At 37.6% G+C, this 27473-nt stretch overlaps 1 protein-coding gene across 1 annotated transcript in view; it reads left to right on the top strand.

Moving 5' to 3' along the window:
* Nucleotides 1–27473, top strand: part of UTRN (utrophin) — a 352138-nt gene that overhangs the window by 90699 nt on the left and 233966 nt on the right. Inside the window, exons 13-26 of the mRNA XM_030446581.1 lie at nucleotides 330–449; nucleotides 1187–1288; nucleotides 5368–5475; nucleotides 6032–6211; nucleotides 7527–7693; nucleotides 9782–9905; nucleotides 11607–11694; nucleotides 13435–13670; nucleotides 13920–14100; nucleotides 16497–16642; nucleotides 19396–19608; nucleotides 23523–23636; nucleotides 24472–24627; nucleotides 25524–25694. Coding sequence (XP_030302441.1) covers nucleotides 330–449; nucleotides 1187–1288; nucleotides 5368–5475; nucleotides 6032–6211; nucleotides 7527–7693; nucleotides 9782–9905; nucleotides 11607–11694; nucleotides 13435–13670; nucleotides 13920–14100; nucleotides 16497–16642; nucleotides 19396–19608; nucleotides 23523–23636; nucleotides 24472–24627; nucleotides 25524–25694 — 2106 coding nt within the window. The remainder of the gene's footprint in view (nucleotides 1–329; nucleotides 450–1186; nucleotides 1289–5367; nucleotides 5476–6031; nucleotides 6212–7526; nucleotides 7694–9781; nucleotides 9906–11606; nucleotides 11695–13434; nucleotides 13671–13919; nucleotides 14101–16496; nucleotides 16643–19395; nucleotides 19609–23522; nucleotides 23637–24471; nucleotides 24628–25523; nucleotides 25695–27473) is intronic.

Genomic DNA, 27473 nt, shown 5'->3' with positions numbered 1-27473 from the left:
AATAGCTTTCCATAGAAACACTTAAGCTGTCTTATTTATAACAGTATTCATACAGAAATTTAATGCAATTGTCATGATTCTCCCAGTGTATGGTTCATAGCACTTAAAGCACTCCGTGTTTTCCAACATTTTAACAGAATAGTTTTGGGTTAATTTCTAGCAGTCTTTTGCTTACATTTATTTAAACTATACAGTGATTCCTAGTGGTAAATTCTGTGCTTAACTGTTGAATCTGAAGTACTTTACCACAGTAGTTGTGTTAGTCCCTGTGGCCAAAACAGCAGATTAGCAAATACATTCAAAACTGATAACCTGATTTGTTGTTCTAGAGCCTGCAGAGTGACCTAGAAACAGAACAGGTGAAGGTGAACTCCCTAACACACATGGTTGTCATTGTCGATGAAAGCAGTGGGGAAAGTGCAACAGCTATTCTGGAGGAACAATTGCAGGTAAAATGTTACAGCTTTCTTTTTAGCTGTAGTAGCAGGCACTTAAAACCTTTACATATAATTTTTATGCCACCTTTTAGTGTTTAAATCCAGTTTATCCTAGAAAGTAATGTATTTTCTTTAAGAAGTAATATTAATGTAAAGGATTATTAGACTTGCAGGGTAAAACCTTCAAAAGTGCTTTGATTTGCCAGCTCAGTTCCTGATGGGTAAAGCTGTTTGCATTCCCAGTGACAGGCACTTTTGTAGTGTGTCCTTTCAGCAGTTTCATTAAAATGGGAAGATGCACAGTACAACTCTTATTTCTCACTAGTAATTTTTAATAGGAGGTTAAAATCTGATGGAAAAAATATTAAGACGTGAGCAGAACATAAAAATATTCAGACATGAGCAGGGGAATGTAGTTTTTTCTTTTATTTGCCAGAAGTTAGACTGTAACCCTTTGCCAGAAGTTAGACTGTAACCTGAAACAGTATTCTCGGTGCTTCATTCATTCCTTTTGAAGTCAATCAAATAGCTCACTGACTTTAAAAAGAGCAGAGAAAAGGCCATAGAGAATCCTTTTGAAAGTTTTAACCTCTGACTTTATGCAATATTACAGTGGTGCTTCCTGGCAAGGAGATAGCAATGATAAAGGAAGTGGTTACTGTGAAGTAGAAATGATGCTTTTGAATATCTGATTTTTAAATCTCCTTGTGAGTCTTGTGAATGTTCATGAGTGCTCCCTGCTTTTGTAGAGGCTCGGTGAGCGGTGGACAGCAGTTTGTCGCTGGACCGAGGAACGACGGGTCAAGTTGCAAGAAATTCAGCTTCTATGGCAAGAGCTGCTGGAAGAACAGGTTAGTATCTCTGCAGGTACCAGAGTCCACTGATTTGTGGACACAAAAAGCAACCAAGCAAGCAAGCAAACAAAAATACCCAAGTGCCTTTGTAGGGTTTACCAGCTCTTACAAAGAAGAATATGGACTTTCAATATGGATATATGTTCACAGTCTTGCAATTGAGGAGGCTCAGGGGAGACCTCATCACTCTCTACAACTCCCTGAAAGGAGGGTGTAGCCAGGTGGGGGTTGGTCTCTTTTCCCAGGCAACTCTCAGCAAGACAAGAGGGCATGGTCTCAAGTTGTGCCAGGGGAGGTTTAGGTTGGAGATTAGAAAGAATTTCTTTACGGAGAGAGTGATCGAGCATTGGAATGGGCTGCCCAGGGAAGTAGTGGATTCTCCATCCCTGGAGATATTTAAAAAGAGACTGGATGTGGCACTCAGTGCCATGGTCTGGTAACTGCAGTGGTAGTGGATCAAGGGTTGGACCTGATGATCTCAGAGGTCCCTTCCAACCCAGCTGATTCTATGATTCTATGATTCTGTGATTAAATACTGTTTTCAAAATTAGTGACATAAACCATTTGGTCAACATAGTGAAGCATGCAGCTTATCTCATTTTGCTGAGTTTTACGCAAATAGTTGTATTGTGAAAAAGATGGCATTATGAGTTTTGTCTTACTTTGATTTCAGACATATTACTATATACTAAATATACTGCTCAAAGATAAATTGATTGTATGAAAAATATGGTAACAACTGCATGTGTTAGGTTTTCATGTCTACTACTAATGCTTGTTTTGTGTGTCATCTTAAAATATTTGATAGCCTTTCCTTTGAAGGTTTTACTTAGTGTTTTGTCTTCTTAAATGGTGGTATTTATTTTTGTAAGCTATTATTTATACTCTGCAGCTCATCCAGATTGTTTAGACATTTTGAAGAAGTAGTACAGTGCTGGTATAGCTGTTGGAAGTCAGTTTCTGCCAGGTTTCTTTGACAGGGGTGTTTATCTGCATTTTTTTAGGTTTTAGATATGTTTCCTCCTGAACCTTCCAGTGTCTATTTGCAGTTTACTGATAAACTGAATTTGTGGTGTTGTTGTTGTTACATTGCTGTTAATATGGTTTTCAGATTTGGATTCAGGTTGATCCAATGCCAAGTATCTCTTTATATATATTTCTTTAAAATACTGTGTTGGCATATGTTTATGTACATATAGAAAATTATGTGCTAATATTTTCTGGCACCTTTTGGGGGGCTAAGTTGAGAAATAAGGATTCCTCAAAAATCCATACTCTATATGTCAAGGTATGGTCTTCACATGGTCTTGGTTTTGTGTATGTGCTTTCTGTCCTCTCCCACCCTTATAATTATCTGGGGAAAAGTGACCACTCATCAACTATTACAATACTGTTAAGAGTGTCATAAAATCATAGAATGGCTTGGGTTGGAAGGGATCTTTAAAGATAATATAGTCCAGCCTCTCCCACCCCCCCTGCAGTGAGCAGAGTGAGCACGGACATCTTCAACTAGGTGAAGTTGCTCAGAGCCCTGTCCAGCCTGACCTTGAATGTTTCCATGGATGGGGCATCTACCACTTCTCTGGGCAACCTGTACCAGTGTTTCACCATCCTCATTGTGAAAAAAATCTTTATATCTAGTCTGACTCTACCCTCTTTTAGGTTAAGATGATTACCCCTTGTTCTGTTGTAACAAGCCCTGCTAAAATGTTTGTTCTGATCCTTCTTACAGACCCCTTTTAAATATTGAAAGGCCCCAATAATGTCTTCCTGGAGCCTTCTCTTCTACAGACTGAACAACCCCAATGCTTAGAGACATGTTTCTTCCCTCTGATTATTTTTGTCATCTTCTGTTTGAGTTTCTTTCCTCAGTTTTTTTTATTTGTATATAATGGTGTTGCTCCGTAAATGTAAAAAAAATAAAAATTGCTTTTTAATGTAGAATGTCATAATACAAGTAATCAGGAAGCAGTTTATTTTAGGTGGTTTAGATCAGCTTACGTTTGCATTTGTTATTCAGCTATGAACCAGTGCATTTATTGCTAACTGGTTTGAATTACAGTTCTCTGTCCTCAAGAATTATCAAGTGATCTACAAAGATTACAATTTAAAACTAATTAAAAACTTCATTACAAGCACTTTTTAAACACAAAAGTAGCTGAAACATTTAGGAACTATCGTTTTTCCATTTCACCCAACCAGATGGAGAGATGAGCAGCAATACATCAGCCTTTTTTGGCTGCCTAGAAGATTCTTGAAAACCACATTGCCAAGTCAACGCAATTCTTACCACTCAGGAAACAAATTCCTCAATCAGTGCCAGATATTTCTTAGCACTGTGATAATTATGTTTCAGTTTTCTACGGAGATTTATCTGTGACTGCTGATTTAGCAGAAATTAATTGAATACATTGAAGGGTTTTTAAGCTCCTCTTATGCATCAAATATATTGGCTGGGGTGCCAGTGTGATTTTTCCAGGCAGCATGTGGTGATATAATTTTATTTCTCACAGACTTAAATTGTATGTGCCTTAAACCTGCCATTTTGCACATTGGCAATGTAAACTCCCTTAACTACTTTAGCCCAGAAGTTGATGTAGTCAGTTCTGGGACAATACCAAAAATATACAGCCTTGTGGCTGCTGTAAAGTGTGCTGTTCAGGCAACAAAAAGGTCTGCCTTGTTGTGTAATTTATTTTATCTATTTATTTAACACAGACAAGTAGCAGTATGCCAGTGTCTATGCAACTGAGCTTGAATGAAAGCTGGATTTTCTAGTCTATGGAGATGGCTGTGCAGCTACAGCAACAATAGGAAATGTGTAACATCATATAAAATATCTAAAAACCTTCCTGATACTTGATGCCAGTTCTTGCTGGTGTTCCTCCAGGACTGCTGTGTGACTGAAGAGAATCACAGAATGATTTAGGTTGGGGAACACCTTCAAGATAATGGAGTCCAATCATAACTTAACTCTGCCAACCATTAACCTAATTCCACCAAGTCCAGTGCTTCAACCAGGTTCCTAAACACCACATCGGTATGTCTTTTAAATATCTCCAGGGATAGCGATTCAATCACCACCCTGGACAGATTATTCCAGTGTTTAATTGCTCTTTCAGTGAAGAAATATCTTGTAATATTCAACCTAAACCTCCCGTGGTGTGACTTGAATCCATTTCCTCTTGTCCTGTTGCTTGTTACTAGGGAGAAGAGACCAACCCCCACTTCATTACAACCTCCTCACAGTTGTAGAGAGTGAGAAGGTCTCCCCCACTCAGCCTCCTTTTCTCCAGGCTAAACAACCCCAGTGCCCTCAGATAATACTCATTAAGTCTTATTCTTCAGACCCTTCAGCTTCATTGCCCTTCTCTGGACTCATTACAGCTCTTCGAAGTTGATCTTCTAGTCGGAGGCTCAAAACAGTATTCAAGGTGTGAGAAGAGAGACCCAGGGTAGATTTCCTAGAAAAAAGTGGAAAAAGTTAAACATCCCTGAGTCAGTGCTGTCCAGAGTAGACCACACCAGCTTCTAGCAGCTAATGAGGCAGTATTTGTTGAAGCTTTTTGGTAATTGGAAGTAGGTAGGGTAAACAAGGAGGTGACTATTTAAGTCTTTGGCCAACTGCCTGGACTAAAAGAACTCTGAATTATCAGTGGTACAGCTTCTGTGAGAAAATGTTTGCAACAGCTGGTTTTGAATCACAGAGGATGGGTGGAGAAATCAAGCAAGCATACTTACCGTTTAGATATATTCAATTCTAATATAAGTTAGAAGTCCTTCATCAGTTTTATGGCAGGTATCTGCTGGCTAAAAATAACTTTGGCAATTCTTCTCATATATAGATATATAGTTTTGTTGAAATTTTTTAGCTGGAAAGGATTACTTAGTTCTCTGATCTGATGTTTTTTTGTCCTCTTTTATGTACTACTTCTGTTAATGTCGGCTGAAATTCCAGCCTATAAAGGCACTAGAACTGTGCTTTGAAATCTGTGCAAAGATCTTAGAAAAGGAATTGTCAATAGCTGTTTGACAAACTTGGAATTTTCTTGTGCTGTTTTTCTTGTGATTTACAGTGCTTGTTGAAAGCTTGGTTAACTGAGAAAGAAGAGGCTTTGAGTAAGGTCCAGACAAGAAACTTCAAAGATCAAACAGATCTTAGTGTGAATGTTCGAAAACTAGCTGTGAGTATCACTATCCTGCTCTATCCTGTCAAGTCTCATAGACTAAATAAATGACAAATTACCAGTTTGACCCCAGTAGGAGCTGTGAATGTCTAGCATTTTAAAGCCAAGACAATATTCTTTCCTTGCCAGATTATTTCACTTGAATTTAAAAATGTATACAACTTACTTCATTACCATTCCAAGTTGGTGTGCCAAACTTTGAAACAGTTATCCTGGATTTTTTAGTGTTGTACTGCAGGCCATCAGTCAGCTCTACTTTCCAAAGTGTGGATTTGTGCTTTTGGTTTATTTTTTTAAAGTAAATAGGTGCAGCTTGTACCTGAACTACTACTATGTAACTGTTACTCAAGACATGTTGCTGACTGCTGTTAAGAGCTGTTTCAGTGATGTGCTTTTTATGAGAGTGTCTGTTAGTGTTTTGTTACACAAGAGAACTGGTTTGAAACCTGTGATGCATCTGGCTCAGGTAGGACATTGCCCCCTCTGTGGATTTAAAAGCTAAGTGATGGTGGAATAATTTGTGTTGTCTTTTAATGTTTTCTTTGTACCTCAGATTTTGAAAGAGGACATGGGTATGAAACGGCAAACACTGGACCAGCTGAATGAGCTAAGTCAGGATGTTGCCCAGATCCTTGGGAATGGCAGAGCATCCAGTAAAATTGATCAGGATCAAGAAGAACTAACTCAGAGGTGGGACAGCTTGGTTCAGAAGCTAGAGGATTACTCTAACCAGGTACTTTACAAAGCTGTATTATTTTTTAGCTGTTTAGATATCTGTATGTATGCAACTCTCATTGATGCTGTCAGCAAAATTGCCCAGGCAAGTTCTTGTCATGAGGCTAGAGAGGTAGAGAAGTGTTCTTTCACGTGGGGCTGACTTTACCTGCTGACAAAGCTGTCTGCATTTTTTGGTCTTCGAAACCCCAAGTTTTTAACCTGACTAGTACTGTTACTCCTTTCTCACACAGATTAAGCTTCATTTTTCTGATGAGTAAAGCAGGCTTGCCATGTATTATCAGTCAATGCAAATGCCTTTTAACACTGTAAGAGTGCTGGGACTGGATTAAATCTGATCCTAAAAGAAAGCAAAGACAAAACCCCAAACCCAGAATAGATAAACAGATGGGAGTCATACAAGCATTTATGCTCTGTGAGTATGATTTCTCATCTGTTGAAAATAGAGTAGTTGTTTGTTTGAAATATAATGGTTATGATCGCCAAGCTAAATTGTTAAATGTTTATTTTAGTATTTCGAGTGCTTGGTAATGTTTTTATTTAGACAGAACTCCCACTGGCTTCTGTGAGAATTGTTTGACAGTTTTATGACTCCTCTCCTTTTTGTGGTATAAAAATGTTGTTATGGCAAAGGCTGTGACACTGATTCACAGTACATTTATTGTGTAGTGTATATTGAATGAATTGTGCAGTCTGAATAGAGGTCTATTTCAGCCTTATGGATTTAATTTGTTCTTCTGTTTGAATAAAAGCACTGGAGAGTGCCAGATCTTCCTCTTTTGATTCCCCCTAAGTATGAAGCATATACTTAGAACTTACAAGTTGATTCACATGGGACTTGCTATATAACCCATTAAAGAGTGTGGAAGGTTTCTCTTGATTTGAGTGAGTTTTTAGCTCAAATCCCCTCTGTGTTGGCTCTTTCTGAGGGCCAGGCTTGGTTTTATGGGGTGTAAGTATAAAATATAGAATTGTGTGATAATAAACCCTAAGGTTGTCTTTTTTGTGAACCAAGCAATTGTGAAAGAAAATAGATGTAATGCTTATTTTGTTGATTTAGGTTCACTTGGATTGGCATGAAATTCTAGTTAAACTGAGAATTTTGTGTGGTTCACATCTGTAAAATGAGACTAATGAAGATTTTCTCTGGAGTTCATCTGTGATAAAGGTTCTTCATGATGGCTAGGTGTGCTTATTTGGAGGAGTGAATGAATGGACTTTCATGGCTGATAAATAAAAGGAAGTAAGCAAATATAAATTAATTTTGTGTTGCAAATGGCATTTAACCCTTTTGCTAAATTATTTTTGTATAGGTAACGCAAGCTGTAGGAAGCATAGGGATGTCACAGGTTTCACAGAAGACTGCTGCAGAAACATCATTGAAGGAACAGGTGGTGGTTAAGAAATCCAGACAGGAGTTACCCCCCCCACCACCTCCAAAGAAAAGGCAGATGCCAGGGGACAGTGAAGCAAAGAAAAAGTAAGTATATGACACTGTGTTTTCCTTTGCTCACTAGATACCACATAGATTCGCATCTCTTGGTCATGGCTTTTGATTCCTCTTTCATGCAAGTGAGGAGTACTTAAACTGTGGTTGTGAGGTTGGGTTTGGGGAATGGGAAGGGAATGATAATCTATAGCTCTGTTTTTAGAGCAACAGAAAGCCTACAGGATCCATTAATTTCAAAGGGAAATGTGATTGTTGGTGTTACATTTTTCAAAGAAGCATGTCTTCAATCCTGTGTACCTCTGTTACTTTGCTGAAAGATAGAATTATTATTTATTTTGGAAAACCATTTTCTCATCTTTGGTTAAATGATTTTGTTAAAGTGCCAAGTACTTTGATTTGCTTGTTAATTATTTATAATCTACATAAAACGTGGGAGAAATGAGAGAAGCTGCGCAAAGAAAGCTCAGAAACCTATTCCATCTCCCTGGTGTTTAGTACAGGGATGTCTCCTTTCACAACTGCATCCGCAGTGATCTACTGATTAGTGTGTACAGAATCACAGAATGTTAGGGGTTGGAAGGCACCTCAACAATCATGTAGTTCCAAGCCCTTTACATGGGCAGGGACACCTCCCACTAGACCAGGGAAGGGGCAGCCACAACTTCTCTGGGCAGCCTGTGCCACTGTCTTACCACCCTCACAGTAAAGGATTTCTGCCTTATCTAAGCCTGTCCTCTTTCAACTTAACACCACTCCTCATCCCTAATAAGAGTCCCTCACGGTTTTTCCTTTGATTAAAATAAGGCTGTTTAGTAACATGTATTGCAGTACCTTTACTAAGAAGTATGCCTAGAACTAAGGGAATTGTTTCAAGATAAATCAAGTAAATTCTGCATACTCACTGTTTTGCATTTCGTGCTTGCCTGAGGAAAAAATTGAGCATTTTTTTTAGGTTGTCCCTAAGTTAAACCTTTCATAAGTCATTTAGGGAGAGAACAGAGAGCTGCATCAAGAGCAGAGAGTCACTGTGCCTGGTCATATCCTCTTATTCTTGGTGGGAGTGGTATGTGTATATAGGTGTCCCAGGGCAGTAAGTCACTTGGCAGCCCATCTGTCCCTTCTCTCTCTCTCATGAGTCATGGAAACTATTTTAGACTTTGAAAGCAAAAGTGATCTGATCTGTCATCTTTTTTGTCCAAAGTTCACGCCATATTAAGGGTGGAGTCAGCTAAAATAGGTTAAATTTTCTGATGCTTTTGCCTGATACCAGTTATTTATGTTGAAAACAGCAAATGGCAACTAGAATTCTGCTGGTTTTCCCATGAAAACTTTCAGTGACTAATACTGACTTTGCATTTGTTGGTATGCTGTTATTCCACGTTAGAATTAAAACTGTATTGAGTAGTGTAATTATAATATGGCCTGACTTTTGGACTGTAAGGCATATCTATCCTTCTCTCAAGTTCTGTGCAGTATTGGTTAATTTGGGAGTTGTGGACTTTTTGGTTTTTTGGTGGTAATGGTAGTGGGTTTTAGCTTGGAGATTTCAGGCAAAGGAAAGTTCTGTTAGTATAGACATGTCCAACTGCTGCCAAAAATGCTGTGCTATAAATTCATCTTCAGTCAGCTATACATTCAAGGTTTGTCAGCTGTCACTGCCATGGCTCCTTAAGCTGCTAGGTTTTTCTTCAGACCAGCGTTGCAGATTTTTATGAAATCTAGAACTGTAATTCTTGTTGTCTTGTTCCTGAGGCCTAGTTTTTTTACATTCAACGTGCTCAGCATTGAGAGATCTTTTGTGACATAGTAAATGAAACAATAGTAGTTTGCGTGAAGATATGTATAAAAAAAATAAGAAATAAAGTGCACCATGCTTTCTCAATTTTCTCCTAAAAAATTATACCATGGACATAATTTTTACTATGAGAGGTTTTTGAAAGTCTGTCTCTGTCCATTGTCTGTGATCAGTAATAAAAGAAGCGTGAACCTTGTGTGCAGCTTTGCTGTTTTGGGATTGAGTGCTGAACTTTAAGACTTCTGATTTTTGAGTGACTGAACAGAGAAAACTGACCAAAAAAACCCAACCCTAAAACAAAACTGTCTCACCTTTTAAACCAGGTTTGATGCTGAATGTACTGAGCTCTTGAACTGGATTTCAAAATCCAGATCTGCCATTCAGGCTGCAGACATCAAAGAATATAAGAAGATGAGGGAGACTTCAAACATGAAAGAAAAGTTGAAGGTAAAATGGGGACATAAAGAGTGTTCTGGAGAACAGCATATTTTGTCTCCCTTCTGGCTGTCAGCTCAACTTGTGGGCTGCTCTGTGTGCTTCGAGGGGATTAAGTCCTTTAGTTAAACGGTTTCAGAGCTGGACACATGTGGAGATCTCTAACCAGCTGGACACAGACTTTTGCTGGTGTTTATTGCAGAATCCACAGGAGATTTAAAAAATATATTACTGATGTCTGCTGTGGATTTCTGATAGATGTCTGTATTCAAGATTAGTATCTTTTCCACTAAGCAGCATATTTTGGCTTTGTTTCACAGCTGGAGATGGACTTGATTGACATCATTTTTATAATTTTGACAAAGATGGACCAGTGGGCTTCTCAAAGACCCCCTTGAATCATGCTGTGACATTCTGTAGCCTAAAGTAGTCTGTTGTTAAAATGTCTCAACATGTTATTTGCTATATTAATTTTGAAGAAAACTAGATAGCTACAACTTAGATATAGTATTATTTACCTGCAAGACAGAATACTTAATTTTACAGGATCCTGTGGGAACCATGAGATAAACCTTTAATCTTCCTTCTGTTTCAGGGTTGTGTTCTTGCCTTTTTCTTAAGTTCTTGAACACGCTTTGTTAATGGAGGCTTCCTGGAGCTTTAGCAGGATCTACTAGGTTTGATTCTTTAGAAATCAAGGACAATACTTAAAAATATCTATAACAAGACTCCTTCCTGGTGCTCTAGTCCAAAATGGTACCAGTAGGAATGTTTGGAATGGCAGTTGGAAATAAATGCCAAAACAACCCTCCCAGTAGTTTATTTATAGAACTTTGAGTGTTTGTAGCCCTTTATAAAATATGCTCCAAGATGAACATTGAGTTCCCATGAACTTCACTGTTTTCAAATTATTTGACTCTAAGGGGATAGGACAGTGCTGTTCTGCCAAACTCTGCAAATAAATGCATGATGCTTTGGAATTTTCTATAGCGTGTCTAAACCAGAGTAATGACCTTTGAACATTACTTCTGAAAACATTTGAATTTTGAGATACTTTGTTGTAATCTCAGAGGATATTTGAGTTTTGGTCTTGTGGCCAAGAAACTCATCTTCTCTCTGAATGTATTCTACCTCTTGGCTCACACAAGAATGTTCACCAATACATATGTCTTGAGGGAAAATCTTTTTCCTCTGAAAATCATGGTAGTCACATAGGATTTCCTGCACCATTTCTTTACAAAGGAGAGTGAAGCACTAAACCTTAGGACAGTGGATTACTAGTGGGCTATAGCTGAACTTCTCATGAACAGTTTTCTTTTTGGAAATTTCAGTAGAAATTAGAGGTGAAGGGGCTATTTAAAAAGAGCCTTTTCTTAGCTGGTTCACATAAAGTAATTACAATTTTTGGTCACGAATTGCTTATTTTAGCTAGTGTCCCAATATCTGTTTTGCCATTGCAGGATTGTCAACCCTTTTAACAGAATTTTATTCTTCTTGCACTAGTCTCTTGCTTGCCTGGTACTTGTGACAGCAAACTCGTTGCAGTTTTTTTCTGAATAAACAGATCTAACATGCATGATAGAATGTGATCTATAAAATAAAACTGGAATTTGTTTTGGGTAGTAATGTGTAAATACATGTTACCTGAGGTGGGTGGGGAGGTCAAGAAAAATTACCCTCTCACACTGTGTTCTTTTGGGGTTCACTTTGTAGGTGATTGAAAAAGAAAGGGTTGAAAAAAGCCAAAAGGTAGATGAACTGAAACGAAGTGGACATATTCTTTTGGATCAAATGGGAAAGGGTATGCAACTTTAAGCTTTTTCTATTTTGTGATTTAATCAGCTGAGGTGCTGGGATATAATACTGAAGTTCTCTGCCTTCATTTAAGTATGACAATATGTCCCTTTCATCTTCTGCCATTTTCTTTTTCTTTTCAGAGACACTGGTCATTGTTACTGTTATTAGTTACTGATAGGTGTTTTGTTTCTATTAAAGCTTAAAGAAAATTAATATTCTTGTTTAATGTATGTGTTCATTTGCAGCCTTTTAAAGGTTACTATTATTGAAATAAAATTCTTCAAATGTTAGTAAAAGTAAAATGTTTTTGAAGGAAAGGGCTTGGTTTAATTTGAATTTGTGTGTGGAGATTTTAAGTATAAAATTAAAAAATGTAACTATCTTAGAACTGAAATTTAGATGTCAAATTTATGCTTGATAAATGGATGTATATCTTTATTTGTAGTTTCCTCTGTTCCTGTGAAAACTGTTTTGATGGTGTAGTCAGAATTTATGGTTCAAAGGCAAGAGAGAGAAGCCAACATTCTTGAGAAAATGATTGTCAAATAAAATACTTATCCTTGGAAACTTATAATGAACATCAGTGGAAGTTGAATCTTTATGCCTTGCCAAAATCTTGTTCATAATCTGACAAAGCTCTATCACTGAAATGTGACTTTCCTCATAAAAGAACTGTTCATATAGTCCAGAGACAGCCTATTATATATGCTGTGGCTTCTGATTAAGTTGTTGTGACTGGTAGCATTCAGACAGGTGAAAAAATGGTATCACTGTCCTGCATAGTGACTAGCATCCCTTCTGGGAGATGTTGACTTCCATTGGATTTCCCAGCTGTCACATTTTTTCCTGGCCAGTCCTTTTGCCTGGATGCCTCAATCTGCTAAATGTCTCTAATCTTCCCCTCCTTGCCTGATACAGTAGAAGCTTTTTACAGTGGGTACCAATGCTTGGAAGCTGCTGGCTGCAAGCCACTGATTTGACCTGGAGTTTAGATTATAAAAATTTGTAGCTGCTCTTTTTCTGTGTGTCTGGATGGAGATCCTCCCACTTTCCTCCCTGTTGAGTGCACGTTGCGCTGGAATTTCTTCATATATAGCAAAAAGGTCAATTACTTTTGGCATCTGAGGAAGTAACAAAGGAACGGGTGGGAGGTCTGTTCACTGCTCCTGTGGCATCATCAAGTAATGCAATATTTTGTCAAAAAGCTGGTGTAGCAAGTGCTTCACATAGTTACTCTGAGTGGGAAATAACCCTGTGTTTTGTCATATTACTTTTCTAGCTATACATATTACCTAGTTATTCATCATATCTGCATGCAACGTTAGCCATTGCTTTCTACTTCTCCCGGGCTGACTGGATTTCCATCTACCTTTCCAATGGATTGATTGCAACCTTTCAGCTTCCTGCTTCCCTCTTTCTTTGTGGAGTCTAGAATAATAATAATAAAAAAGACTACATAAATAAAACTTATTTTACTTAAATCTGTATATCAGCATTTAGACACAAATCATCATGGTCAAGAGTCAGCTTACTGTTGAATTCTCACTCTTCATTTTACTATTAATGTGGAAATAAAATCTTTACTGTTATTAATAAGTACAATTTTATGGATAGTGACTTGAAATCAAAGCATTTTGCACATTAATTCAAATATGCACCTATATCTGAAGAGAAGAACAGTTAAATGCCTGTTAATTGTAATGTGTTGCAGTGCATGTACCAATAATTTAAATTATCTTTTTAGAGGGACTTTCTACAATGGATATAAAAACAGTGATGGAGAAAATATTCTCAGAGTGGAAAGAAGTGCATCATCATCTGGAAGAAGTGTCCAGAAAAATAAAGTACCAGGAAGATATAAATGCTTATTTTAAGGAAATCTGTGAGCTTGAGAAGACTGTAGTTGAGAAGGATGGCTGGCTTAAAAATGATGCTTCTTTGGCATCTCAGCCCTCAGTGGTCCTGCAAGACTTATGTCAGGTAAGTCAGTCTGACAAAACTTGCTAATTTTGATTGAAAGGTGTTAGGAGCACAGAATATCCCAGAGGGGCTTACCTAGTCAGTAAGTTAAATCGAAATTTTTGAGGCAGCCAGGGGACCTGAATTTGACTGGAAGTTACTTGTACCTGTGTGCTTTAACATTTTTGTCCTAGTAATGTGTAGGAGCTTTGCTGCAGCAGGTTACTAAAGTCTTTGTGTGAGATTTTATTATGTTTTTATCTTTCACAGAGGGAGTTAACTCATCTTGTAAGTCTGAGTCCACAGCTGGAACACCTGAAAGCCACCTGCAATACACTCACCTCTCAACCCATGCCTCCAAACTTCATTCAGGAGAGCTTGAATGGTTTACTCAGTCATTTCAAGTTGACTTGTCAGAAACTAGAGGAACATCACAAGCAGCTGAAGAAAGGTAAGTGTATATATATATATATGTATATATTGTTGTTTAACTTAATCCCTCCTGATACTTGTGTTCTGTTTTTTCTTTGTTGTTGTTTGGAGCTGACTGAAAAATCACTGATTTCTGGTCATTTTTCTGCTCATTTTGGGAGGCTTTGACATTCTTTTTATTCACCAGAAAGAATAATTTTATGACCAGTGCTGTGCACTCTACAAAACACCATTCCATGGTGTTAAAAGTGATTATGCAAACAAGCAGCGTTTTTGAAACCATGTTTCAGGAACTAGAAAAACATATTTAAGGTGGATAATTTAGTTTGAAAATCTATGTGTCTCTGGCCCATACAGAAATAATAATACTAGACATGAAAATATGGAAGATTAAGAGAACCTTGTAAAATTGAAGTGTGCATATGAAATTCTTTTTCATAGCTTTGTATGGCATGACATTATGTATGACATTAGTCATACATAATTCCTTTTGGAAATTTCAACTTTGAAGCCACTTGGAATCTGAATTGCTTTTCAGGCACTTTCTCCTTGGACTTGGATTAAAAAATTCATTATGAACATTCACACCAGTGGTGTTGTCTTCTGAAGGATTTTAAATGTAGCGTACAAGATACCCAGCTCTGTTAATATTTTACAGCTGAATAGCAAGAGCACAGAATAATAAGGAGACTTTTTTTCTCTCTTAGCTTTCATTTTGCTTCTGAAGAATTCAAGGAAGCTTTTGCTAATGGCCCCAAATGGAAGAGCATTAATACTTTATTCTGTGTGTAATAAAAATGCTCAATAACTAAACTGTTAGGCCATCTATATAACATGTTGCACAGGGCCTGCATAATTCAATTACATCAATATAGAAAGCTTTATGAATAACATCTGTCTGCCAGATTACAGGGTATGTTTTAGGGATGTGCCAGATTACCGGCTATGATCATGTATGACTGTTCTGAGTATGTATACTTTAGAATACTTTTATTCGTATTGTGTATTTTGGTAATTATTACATGATATTACAGAAAACATGCCTTACTTTTCCATGCCACACATCACTTGAGGCTTTATTAGTATTTTTGGATCAGTTATTACTTGGTAAATACAGTTTACATATAACGATGTGTTGAATTGTTGTGTATTTTTTGAGCCATAATTTCTCTGCAGATTGTTTATTGCTGAAGAATTGATAGAAATGTCAGGTAAAGGTTTCAGTTTACAGTACAGTTTGAATTACTGTAAGGTAAAAACTTCCAAAGCCATATAACTGGGAGAAACAACTGGTGGAAGCACTTGGTTTGGTCACATGGCACCTTTGACTGACAGAAGGCCAGCTCATTTCATGGCTCTTCTTTGATCCTCTGAAAATTGCCTTCTGGAGTGCTATTCAGTCCCATGCCTATGGATATTTAAATGGGAATCAGAACTTAATTTTTTGTCAATGGGAGGCTATTTTAACTGTTTTCTTCTCCTTCAGAATTTGCTGTGGTTTAGTTAGTGACAGTACACCTATTTGCTCTTTAGTGAATTTTTTTTTTCCTTCTATTTGAATTGATCCTGTTTTTTTAAGAAGATAAAACTCGCATTCTCTCTAGAAACATTCCTCAGTTATAAATGGTGTGGCAGTTTTGACATTAAGCTGTTGAAAAGTTACCTGGTGAGGCAGAACAAGGCTTAGATTAATTTTCACTTTTGGCAGTGATGAAATTGCTTAGGAATCCAAGGCCAGAGAATGTGTATTCAAATTTTCTAAATCTGAGGTTTTCATTCTGAAACACCAGGATAAGGTTCTGCCTCTTGCCTGGGATTCCCCAGATGGCTGGCTTGTGCAGATTCTGAGATAGTGTCGAAGACTGCAAGCCAATACTCCATCTATACTTTAATTCTCTCTGCTTCCCATATAGTGTCTCTGTTCTGGCAATAGGCTGAAAGTCACTACTTTTTTTTGGTGGGTTTTTTTTGGTGTGGGTTTTTTTGGTGTGTGTTTTTGTTTTTTTTTTTGTTGTTGTTGTTTTGGGGGGGGGTTGTTTTGTTTTTTTGTTTGGGTTTTTTTTTTTTTTTTTGCAAGTCTGTGTATATATGAAAAAATGAAAAACCCCACCCAAACCCTTACTACTACCATAATACATATTTTGTGTATGTTTTGCATATATATATATATATGCACATATATATGTGCATAAGTCCAAGTACTAATGATTACACCACCCCACTCACCCCAAGAGATTTAGGTGCTTAGGTGCATAAGAAAATTCCAAAAATGACATTAGGTTTTAAACTGTATTTACAGGGGTTGCCATTCTACCCTTTTTATTGTAGTTGGTAACTTTTATTATGCTTACATCATAATTTGGGTCTCGTGTCTGTTTCTTTATTTTGCTCCATTACTCTTTTTAACCATTCTAGAGACAGAAAGCCAGCCAAGCCCCGACTACATGGGCGCCCTGCAGCAGCTGAAGGAGACGCTGAGGGAGCTGGAGTGTAGGCAGCAGCCCATCACCAGTGGTCTGAGTGACCCCAGTAAAGTTGAGAAGGCCCTGCAGAAGGCAAAGGTAACTCTCAGTCCTTGCACTGAAGTGAAGAATTTGTTTGTTCAGCTACTGTCATCCTCCTTTCTCCTGCCTTGTTTTCAGCGAAGTAATTAAAACATTACCTAGAGGGAAGGGGATCAGGGAGCTGTGTGTGGACGCAGCTTCTGGGTGATGCTTGTGATAGCTGGGTCACCACAGGCTGCTGGGGGATGTGTCTGGGCAAGGGTTGTGTATTTCCAAGCCTTCAGGCTTCACAGCTTCTCTTGCTGCTTGTGCCAGGAGCATGAGTCCAAGAGAGCTTAGGGAAGGCTGAGGGAAGAGGAGGCTCTGAGTGATGTTCTCGGGAGTGCTCCAACATCTCAGATCACCTTGGTGGCCTCTCCAAGTGCTCTCTGCTCTGCCCATGTCTCTTGTGTCAAGGAACCCCAGAATGGGTGTTAGGGCTGCAGGAGCATCCCCCTTGGAACTTGTTTGGATCAGGTTTGAGCCAAGGTCTGCTCCTTCACTGCTGGGTGTCATTTTGAGTAAAGCCAGTAGTGGTTTCCTGCCATTCCCTTCCAAAGGAGGGATCCTTTGGGAGTTGCCTTTCATAGCTGCCTGGCAGCCATGGCCCTGCTTGGGTTGGGCTTTGCTGTCCTGGTGGGACCATGTCCTTCCCCTGGGGCAGTCTGTGCTCTCTGACCCTACCTCTGCCCTCCAAGTGAGGATGTGGTGTGCAGGTTTGTAGTCTTCCCCTCCAGGTACTGGGTACAGCCTCCCCAGATGTGGGGTGCCTGCCTGCTTAAGCTGTCTCTGATGTTCAGCAAGTCCATCCTGTTTCATCATTACTAAAGCTGTTGTGAGTGGGTAACTGTACTCCTCTGGCCTCCAGATTTGCTTTTCAAAGGGAAACAATGCTTGAAAAGTTATTAATACACAAATTTTGTCCAGCAGAAAATGGTATTTTGATTCCTATTATAAAACTATAAAGGAGGGGAAAAGGTATGCATGACAGTTGCTATGTAAAATAATCAATTGCTGGAGCAGGGCTGGAGAGATGGGAGAGAAGCATGCATATCCAGTATTGATGTTTTGTTGTTGTTTTTTTTTCAAAAAAAGACAGTTAAGGACTTCCCTGACTCCTCCACTGCTTTTGTGGAATCATGCTTTATTCTGAACCATGTCTATTTCCCTGTGTGGTGGCATAAAAGGGCTATGGGTGACTCTGGAGGAGTCTTTAATTCTAGGTGCTGGGTGAGAGGGGTGGCTGTGTTTGTTTTTATATCATGCTCTATTGAGTAGAATCATAAAAAGCATAGTTTTAAAAGCCCAGTAATCAGGGGTGTTAGTGTTCAGGTTTTTTTAAAATCAGCAAATTAAAAAATGTTTTCAGTTCTCTAGGTTTTCTCTTAATATTGCTTCTGTATTGTTTAAAGTTGGCAAAGATTTTTCTGGTCCATATTCTGACTGAATTGCAATGGTATTTAAGTCTTTGGAGGCTTGTCTTTCCCTTCCTCTCCCCAAATCTTTGCTTTCTCCTTTCTGTCAGAGACTAAATAACCTGAAAGGACCTACTATGCCAGTGTGGGAGCTTTAAGGAGTGTGACGGAAAATGGGAACAAGATGCAGACAATCTGGGATTGTTCAGCTCCTTCTTCTGCACTGTAGTTGGTGCTGATTAACACTTGAGGCAATCACCCAAGCCAGGGATTGACTCCATTTGTAGCCCCTTGCAGAAAGATCTTGTTTGCAGAAATGTACATTTCTCTTCCCAGTCCCGTCTCCTACCTATCTGTTTAGAGGAAATGGTACACTTTATCCTGTTTCTTTCCTATAAATACAAAGTAAAACAAAAAATTAATTTCAAACTAAATATATTGTAAAGAAGGTTCTTCCTCAGTAAAATACTGTAAAAGATATGTTCACACATTCCACAAATATGTATAGTAGCAAAGTTAAATTAATGAAATTAGTAATGCTTTCATGTGTTGATTCCCTGCTTCTTTCTTAAAGTTTAAGCAGGATAACCAAAATGACCAGTTTAATGAAGTAGTGTAATTTTTTCATGTCTTGGTTTATACCTTTAGCTGTTTTTGCTTAATATTTGGAAATGCTATTTCAGCACAAGTGATGCTTCATAACAGCAATACCATAGTAAATATATTCAGATTGTGTCCTCCCTATATTTCATCTGGAAGAGAGTAGCTTTCAAAACCCAAGTGTCCAGAGTTTTCATTACAGCTGGATTTTGGAGTAATTTTACTTTACAATACTTGGAAGGACACACTCAGCTTGTTTCTGTGGGCTTTTTATTGTTATTAAAAAAAAACCAAAAAAACCCCACAAAACCAATGTGTTTGTGGAAGAAATGGAAAAACGGAGTTCCTGGTATGTCCTCCAGATTTCTTTTCAAAGGGAAAAAATGCTGTTTTTTCTGTGACTGCAGTGTACTGTAGCCACTGGTTTGCTAACTTGAGTGCTAATACCACACCGGCACAGGAGGGACATCGGTGCCTGGGTGTGCTCAGGTATGTGGCCAGGCTTTACAGCCTGTTCTGTGTCTTTGCTACTGCACTTGTAGACCAGCAAAAGGTTTCGTGGTCTACGAAGTTGTTTGAATATCTCTGCAATAACTGCAGTAACTGGAATATCACTCTGCACTGAATCTCTTCTCTGCACAATAAAACATTCGGCGTACTTGGACTTGTATTTAAGTGTGTACCTGCTGCATGGCTAACACTGGAAGTAGAAATTTCTATTTGTTTATTTATTATTTATTTATTAATTCCTTGTAGACTATCTGTGAGACACTGGAAGCCCAGAAGCCCACGTTAGATAAGCTTGCTGAAGAAACAAAGACTTTGGAGAAACATGCTTCTTCTGATATAAAAAAGGTCTACACTCAAGAGTTCAAGCATGTGCAGGGACACTGGGACAAGTTAAAGCTCCAGATTGCCAAAGATGTTAAACTACTGGAGGAAATTACATCCAAGTTGAAAATATTTGAGGTAAATAAAAGGATTTCTTTTTTGTTACAGAACTTTTTTTTTTTTTAATATGGTAGTGTTTAACTAGACTCTGAGCTTCATATTATTTTCATTTTCATATTATTTTCATTTTCAAAAAGCAAGAAGGTGCTTTTAGAGATTCTCTGTCTCTTGGGATGAAGACACTATGTGCCTTAGCTAACAGAAGTACTTTCACATACATTAAACAATTATAAATTGTGGAATTACTTACATTATTTTTCATTTAACAAACTATGGGTATCTAATAATTTATAAACATAAGCAACTTGCTGCATGCACCCTCTTCAGAACGCTGGTGGCATGCGTGTATACCATCATTTTTCCCCAAAGTTTCTTTTAGTCTCTTTCCCTTCCCTCTGAAGCAGAAAATTATTCCTTCATTTGATAAATGATTCAAACTCTTTGTGTTTGGTTTGTGTGGTTTTTTTTTTTTTAATTCAATCCAGGTGTAACAATTCAAGTATAGATGTGTGTTTGAAATTTATATTAGGCCAGGTAATTGACTTGCATGATGATACAGTGAAAGCTGGACAAGTGGTTACCAATTCTGGATCAGAAGTAGTAAAAGCCTCAAGTCTTTTTTTTATTTTCTTCCCCTCTGTCCCCCCTGTTCCTTTTTGTTTTCAAAGCTGCAAACCTGGAAGAAATCATAGTAACAGATTGTAACTCTATGTGTACATTTATGCTCCCATGAAAAGTTTTGCTTCTGTGGGGGAGGAAAGAGGCTGGAGGGAGAAATTTTCCTGTGTTCATAAAGGGTTACTCACTAATTATTTGTTTCAGGACTTGAACTCCTCTTAGCAGCATGTGTGGAACGTGTATCAATAGCATAGGTATGGTAGTACAGTGTAGGCGAGTGACCTTGTGAATGGAAGCCGTAAACCAGCCTGTGAACAGGAGAAGGAATTGTAGATTTTCAGAGGAAAGATGTGTATTTGTTTCATAGAACACTTTTGTGTAATATTATTAGTCTATGTTACCTGAAGCATAAAGATATAAAGGTTCCTGGAGTAGACATGTCCTGATTATGTTAAGAAATATATGAACTTAGGCACCTATATTTGAAAGAGTTTCCACTTTGAGTCTCATTCTCTCAAATTCATTCTCTGTAGCTACTTGCAGCAACCTTTGGGATCATGTGGAGCTGTGGAGGTGCTGGTGCTGCTGGTCAGCAGGAGCTGGCTACCCATAGTGTACTGCCTAGTACAGGACCCTAAAAGAAATAGTACAGGACCCTAAAAGAAATTAAACTAAGGCTTAGCTGACTCCCTGATGATAATTTTCTAGCAGCAACCTCCTCCTCAACTCTTCTACTGACTTTGACCTAAATGTGCAATATGCCACAGTTTCTTATTCTCTTGCCTCTTTGTGTTTATACTTATTTAGTATGACAGAATAAATATTCTGCATGTAAGTTTACCTCAGGATCCTTTGTGCAACAGCTTTTTATCAGTTCTTCAATTTATTGCAGCTTTCCAGTTGCCTTGATTATCTGTAGCTACACAAAACAAGACCTACTTACCTCATAACTTTTTTTTTCCTCCCTTCACTTGTAAATTCAGAACTTTTGCTGCACTTGAATAATGTTCAGTTGAGGGGGTCTGTACTTGTACCTGCTTTCCTAATCATGGATTTAACTGGGTAAACAGTGGCTCTAAGATCTTAAATGCTCACCCGTGTGAGCATGATGTGGAATGGGGTCAGTACTAGAGATGTGACACCAAAGACACAAAATTAGTTTGGAGAATGGCTGGGCAGTATCTCCTCAGTTAAGAGAGGACATAAAGTGTCTGGCTTGTAAAGAAAAAAAAATTAAAGGAGAAAATTAAAATAAAGGAGTAAGTCAATGGCAAGCCTTAGGGTCATGTGCAAGCTACAGAAAGGTATTGATTATTTTTAAGGTTTGTTGTTTTTTAAAAACAAAAAACAAAAATAACCCTGGCATTTCCCCAAAGTGCATTCTTCTTGGTTTCTTCTAGGAGATACTGAATGTATGTGGTGTCACTTTAACAGTGAGCAAATAGCTAAGCAGTGCTTAAAATTGTCCTTTTTAGTTTGAGCAATTCAGTGGCAGATCTGCCTGTGGATCCTGCTGTGCTCGGCTGGTGGTTCTGTGATCTCTGATGTGACAGAGGCTCCCCCAAGCTGACAATCCATGCAGTAGTGACATGATATGTGTTTTACTATGTGACTGTCTGTAATACTCATGTGAAGGGAAAAGCAGAGAACGCTCATTTTACCAGTTTTGCATGTAGTATTTTTCTAGAACAAATTTTCTTGTCTTTGCATTCTGTTATCGTACATCTAATAATGCTTGGCTTGCAATGTCTAGGATGATGTATCACCTTCAGTTCTTTAAAGTTTACTTACATGACTGTACATTATGTGTTTTTCTAAGTCTGAACAGGTTAAAATTCAGCACATTTGATCTGTTTGCTTGCCTGGCATAAATTTTAGAAATGGATCTGTTGTTTTAGTTCATGCCTAAACGTTGTGTGTGGGCTGTTATACATTTACAACCCACACTGGATGTTTGACCACTATTACCATTTACCTGGACTGCAGCTATAACTTCACTAAACGTTTTTAGACTTGTCTTGTGATTCAGCAAGTTATTTAAATGTGTGTCTAACTTTGTGAGCAATCCCATTTAGTTCACTTCAATTATTTATGTAAGTAGCTTACTGTAAGCAAGCTAAATCATGTATGCTTTGTCAAATGTCAGCTTTTATAGATATGTATTATTATTAGTATTTATTTTTTTTTTACATTAAGCTGTGGTTTACTGTTAAGTGTCCTGGGGTCTGCTTTTTGGCAAATTTTTTTCAGGCTAATGAGTGTTAGAAAATTCCCCCAAATAAAAAATTGTATAATTTTGACCTCTAGTGGTACTGTTGACCTAAATCTTAGTCTAGTGGATTTTGATTAGTGTAGACTTTTTGGTTTTTTGAGAAGCAGTGTGTAAGGTATTGATCTTGAAAGACTTGTCACTAAGTTTTTTAAAGAAATAGTCTGCTTTCCTCCTTAGTGATGTGCAGAATAGAAGGTGAAGCTTGCTTCTTAATAGTCATGCTTTGTGATGACAGTTGTGTCAGAATATTATTTAAAAAAACCCATTTATTGAAAAACCCAACCAAACAGTAAAATAATGTCAATTAAAAAAAAAGCCAACTATGTTATAAAAAAATGGCAGTCACATAACTTAGTTGATACACGACAGGAAAAGCTTTTTACCTGTTTTAAGTCTGTGGTGGTTTTGTTTATAATTTTGTTTGACAGTTTCATGGAAGAGAGATAACAACCCTTCTATCTCCCTTCCCACCCGCCTCACTACAGTATATGGGCCCAAATGTATAGGTTAGGTGACTGTACAATTGTGTATTTATTCTGCTGCTATGGGCCTCAGGCAGCTAGGATTTTTTTTTTAGTAATTAGTCCAATCCTCTGTGGCATCTTCCTTTTATGCTTGTGTTTCTCTGTAAAGCAAATGGGTTTCCTAGCATATTGTCTACCTGTCAAGTATGTTTAGCATTACTCCTTCCTCTTCCTACCACATATATTCCTACAGAACCCTCTTTTTTCCCTTGGGGTGCTATATATCTCGTGATGGGTATCTTGGTGGATGCTGTTATATATTTTTTTCTGTTATCAGGAAAACACTATTTCCATCCTTCGGCCAGGGTACCTCATGTGAAGCGTGACTACATACTTCTTGAAGTTGTGCTTGCCACCTTACTAGATCCTAAAAAAACTTAAGGTGGTCTGATTCAAATCCAGAGCAATGCTAGCAGCTTGTGGAATATTCTTTTGACACTGGTAGATTTTTTTGAGATGCAACAATCATACTGTCTTGGTCATGGCATTGTACCAACTCTTGGTTATGTTTGATATAGGCTGACTCAAAAGTTGTTCAGAAGTGGATGGATGGTGTTAAGGACTTGTTGTTGACAGAAAAAGCTGTTCAAGGAGATCCTGAAGGACTTCAAAGGCAGCTTGACCAATGCACAGTGAGTTTTGCTCTTTTAAGGAATCTTACAAAGTAAACATTGACTAGCATCTCTTCTGTAATATACTGCTTCTATTATTAAAATATTGTCAATTGCATGTTCCATAATACCTGACAGAAAAATAGTCTTGTATTTCTTCTATTTGTTCTATTTGGTTCCTTGTATGTAGCCATAACAACATACTTTTCAAAGGTCGTCTTCATTTACAAGTACTTGTCTAAATGTTGACATTCATTCCTATAAAAATGTTTATGTATTTCTCCTAGTTATGTGAATGGAGAATCAAATCTGTGAGTGAAAAAAAAGTGTATTCTGCATTAAACTTCCAAGTACAATAAAAATAACAAGGAAGTAACTTATGAAATTTCAAGGGTTTAGGAGCTGTACATGTCTTACACATAAGATGTCTTACAAATAAGATTTCTTCCTAGCTAGTAGCACTTAATGATCACAAATAGAGTAGAATTTCATCTTATAGCAAGTGATTACAGTGTACCTTCAAATGTTTTTTTTCAAGAGAAGAATGTGAGTGAGATATGCCTGAAACATCAGGGTACATAGTGCACATCATTTTCAGACTTGTATTGTTCCAGTGTTGACATGTGAGAATGTTTGAAATGTATATGGCAAGATATATTTTGGTTTTTATTTTCGTAGTTATGATGTTTTAGGCAACAGAAGGATTTTTTTGAACAGTCTGATATTGAACACAGCATCAGTCTGCTGTTTTATCAAAGTTTCTCTAGGATAATTACAAATTACAAAATTATTGTTATCTTATAAATTAATGTAATAGCCCATTAGGGAAGAACATTAATTTTCTCTGTGTGTTCAGATGTTTGTCAATGAAATGGAGAAGATTGAACCATCACTGAAAGAGATGAAAGATATAGAGTCTGCTCTGAGAGCTCAGCCTATCACAGGCATAAATACTTGGGCAAAGTCTAGACTAGTAGACTGCCAAACTCAATGGGAGAAACTGAGCAAACAGGTGAGTTCTCTGTATCTTGCTAGTGCTTGCTTGTTATTGCATCTGTTTGTGCAATTAGGTGGTATTGGTGGGATGAGGCAGTAGAGCAAGCATGTTTTACTGGTTCCACTGTCAAAGTGGCTGAAATCCAACTTCTCAGTGAATACTTAAGACATGCAAGTACTTAAGAGATACCTGTGCAGGGTGTTTGAACCGAGTTTCCTCCAGTTTAATTGGTTGTAACTAAAAATTACTTTGTTCACCTCACCTTATGCTGCTCTTTCTCGGGTGGGTGGGAGAGAACTCGGAGTTTTTAGTTCTATTGTGCTTAAAATCTGGAATATTCTTCAGTCCCTGTGTAATTTCTGCGTATTTCTAAACAGCTTTGAAAATAAGTGCTTATAGATAAGCTACCACTTCAGTCTGTGTTTGGTTTCTTCTTTTGGGTGGAAGCTCTCTGCTCTCCCTAGAAACATACTTTAGTTGCAATGTCTGACAAGGATTTGTGTTAAGAGAACATTGCTGAAGGTTCCTGAATCAGAATCCAGATTTCTTAGGCTATGGGAAGAAGCAAAGCCTGAAGAGTGTTTTAGTGCTCTGCATAAAGATATATCTAACTATATGATACATGTTAAAGAGGTTTTTTTCCACTGCCTTTTTTCAGAAATTGTTGCCATTTTGCATGTAATGAATGAAAGAAAAAGGTTATTTTCCTTCTTTCCTTGAGTACAGATACTGATGATCTGCTATAAAGGGATGATGAGTTTCTTCATGTGTAATTAATAAAAGACTTGCTTTTAAAAAGGTCTGAAAATGTTGTGGTAGTAAAATGTTTTAACAAAGACTCCTGTTCTTTCATACAGACAAGGACATTTAAGTAACAAAACTGCTCTTTCTTTCTCCACCTTGCATTCTAGATCGTTAGTCAGAAAAATCGCCTGTCTGAAAGTCAGGAAAAAGCTGTAAATCTGAAGAAGGATTTGGCAGAGATGCAAGAATGGATGACCCAAGCTGAAGAAGAATATTTGGAGAAAGATTTTGAATACAAGTCCCCTGAAGAGTTGGAGAGTGCAGTGGAAGAAATGAAGGTCAGGAATATCAGGTCATTGTAGAGACCTGTTTAAAGATAAACACAATTTAATGGCTTTGTGGGTTGACCTTTTGTTGAATTATTATCTATGTGAAAAGGAACTCAGGTTATGACAAGATTAGTGGTATTTTCTGACTTTGCTTTGTGGAATTTATATTTTAAAAGCATGAAGTATAAAAGCAGATGTTCTCTTTGGCCACGTGGTAGGGATTTCATAATGAATAGCAGCTTTCCCAGCTGTGGAGCCAGGTTTGCTATGTACATAGCATATTCAACACTAAGAATATGGACATGTGTTGCAAGAGACAATACTTGATAAAGAAAAAGAGAGAGAGAGAGAATAGATGATACTACAGCTGTCTAAATTAGTGGTTTTGAAAACTCATTCTTCTAGCTGTTGGGCTTCAGTTTCTTGTTCCCTTGACATAGTAGCTCCACATGTAGAAAAGCAGTTAAAAACAGTTCTGTTGTGGGATTATCTTCTGTTCCTCATCTGTTGCAAACAGTGATGCTGGTTGCTGTTTCTCTAATCGAGGCTGATGGCCAAAAAAAAGCAGAGAGGAAGGAGCTATTTTTGTCTCAAATTATCAGTTGAATAGATAATTTTCTTGGATGTACAAGTAAATGGATGGATGTACACAGTAAATATTTCTGTGCTTTTAAATCTTGAGAGTTGAGGCATATCTTCATGTTCTGACTTCAATGTTTTGACTTGTATGTACATTATTTAAATGAGTATCCACTACACTGTTACTCAATGAAATATAAAGTAAGGGATTCTTTATCCCTTACAAGTGCTTTGACAAATCTATTTCAAGTTTTGAATTGTTCTTTTTCAAGGAGCTTTATGAAGCTGTCTTGAACAAGCATTTTAATATGTTCATGTCCTTTGAAGCCATTTGCAATCACATAGTCTGACAGAACCTGATGCCAAGAAAAGAAAGAACATTCTTTTCATTGGTAAATCTGAGAGAGACTTTGAGCACATTTACCTTTGTCAAATCCAGATTCTATTCTGTACTTTTAAATTTGGCAGGTATGTCAGTGAGTCATTAAACTCGCTGTAGCATTTACATATCCTCTTGCATTTGCACTGAGCATGTTATGCTGGATCTACTTTTAGGATTGGGAAGGAACAGTTTTGGCCAGAAGCATTTTTGCATAAGGTTTTGAAAAATTTTTGAGCTCTCCTAATTCTGCTCTCATTTCAACAGCAAGTGGAGCTCCTCCTGACACTCGAAGGAGTAGGATTAAGAGAAGGCTGGGTGGTTTTTTATAATCCCTCCATAATATAATGTGTTTCCCAGATTTTCCATTCTTTGCCCATTAATTGGCATTTTAAAACTACCTTACATTTAGAAGACATCTTGAACAATATGTGCAACAACAATGTTGTCATGTACTAAATTTGACTATCAAGTGCAGTGCTTTATATAGCAGAGATACTTCAATTTTATAAAGCTGTCCTTTCAAATTGGAAAGAGAGATATGGGTCAGTTTCTATTTCTGGAGCCTTCCAGTTGTTTCAACAGAGATGGGTTTAGATAGGTCTTTGTGATCTGTATTCCTGCTTCCTGAATTCTGGTTTGGACAAAGTTTGACAACTAAGATTTTTCCAGGCCTGTGTATTGGGTGTTGTACTGAGCTGATCCTGTGTATTTGTTACCAATCTCTGAGTGCAATTGGACTGAAAAATTACTCTGTTTGCCATTTCTGCATGTTCCTCTAGTGCATCCAAAAGCTGTGGGTGAGGTCCCAGTTTTGTAGTTGCATGTGT

This window comes from Calypte anna, chromosome 3, assembly GCF_003957555.1.
Source record: "Calypte anna isolate BGI_N300 chromosome 3, bCalAnn1_v1.p, whole genome shotgun sequence".
In the NCBI taxonomy this organism is placed as follows: Eukaryota; Metazoa; Chordata; class Aves; order Apodiformes; family Trochilidae; genus Calypte; species Calypte anna.
Note: the sequence above shows the minus strand (reverse complement) of the source record. Positions and strands in the feature narration are given on the sequence as shown.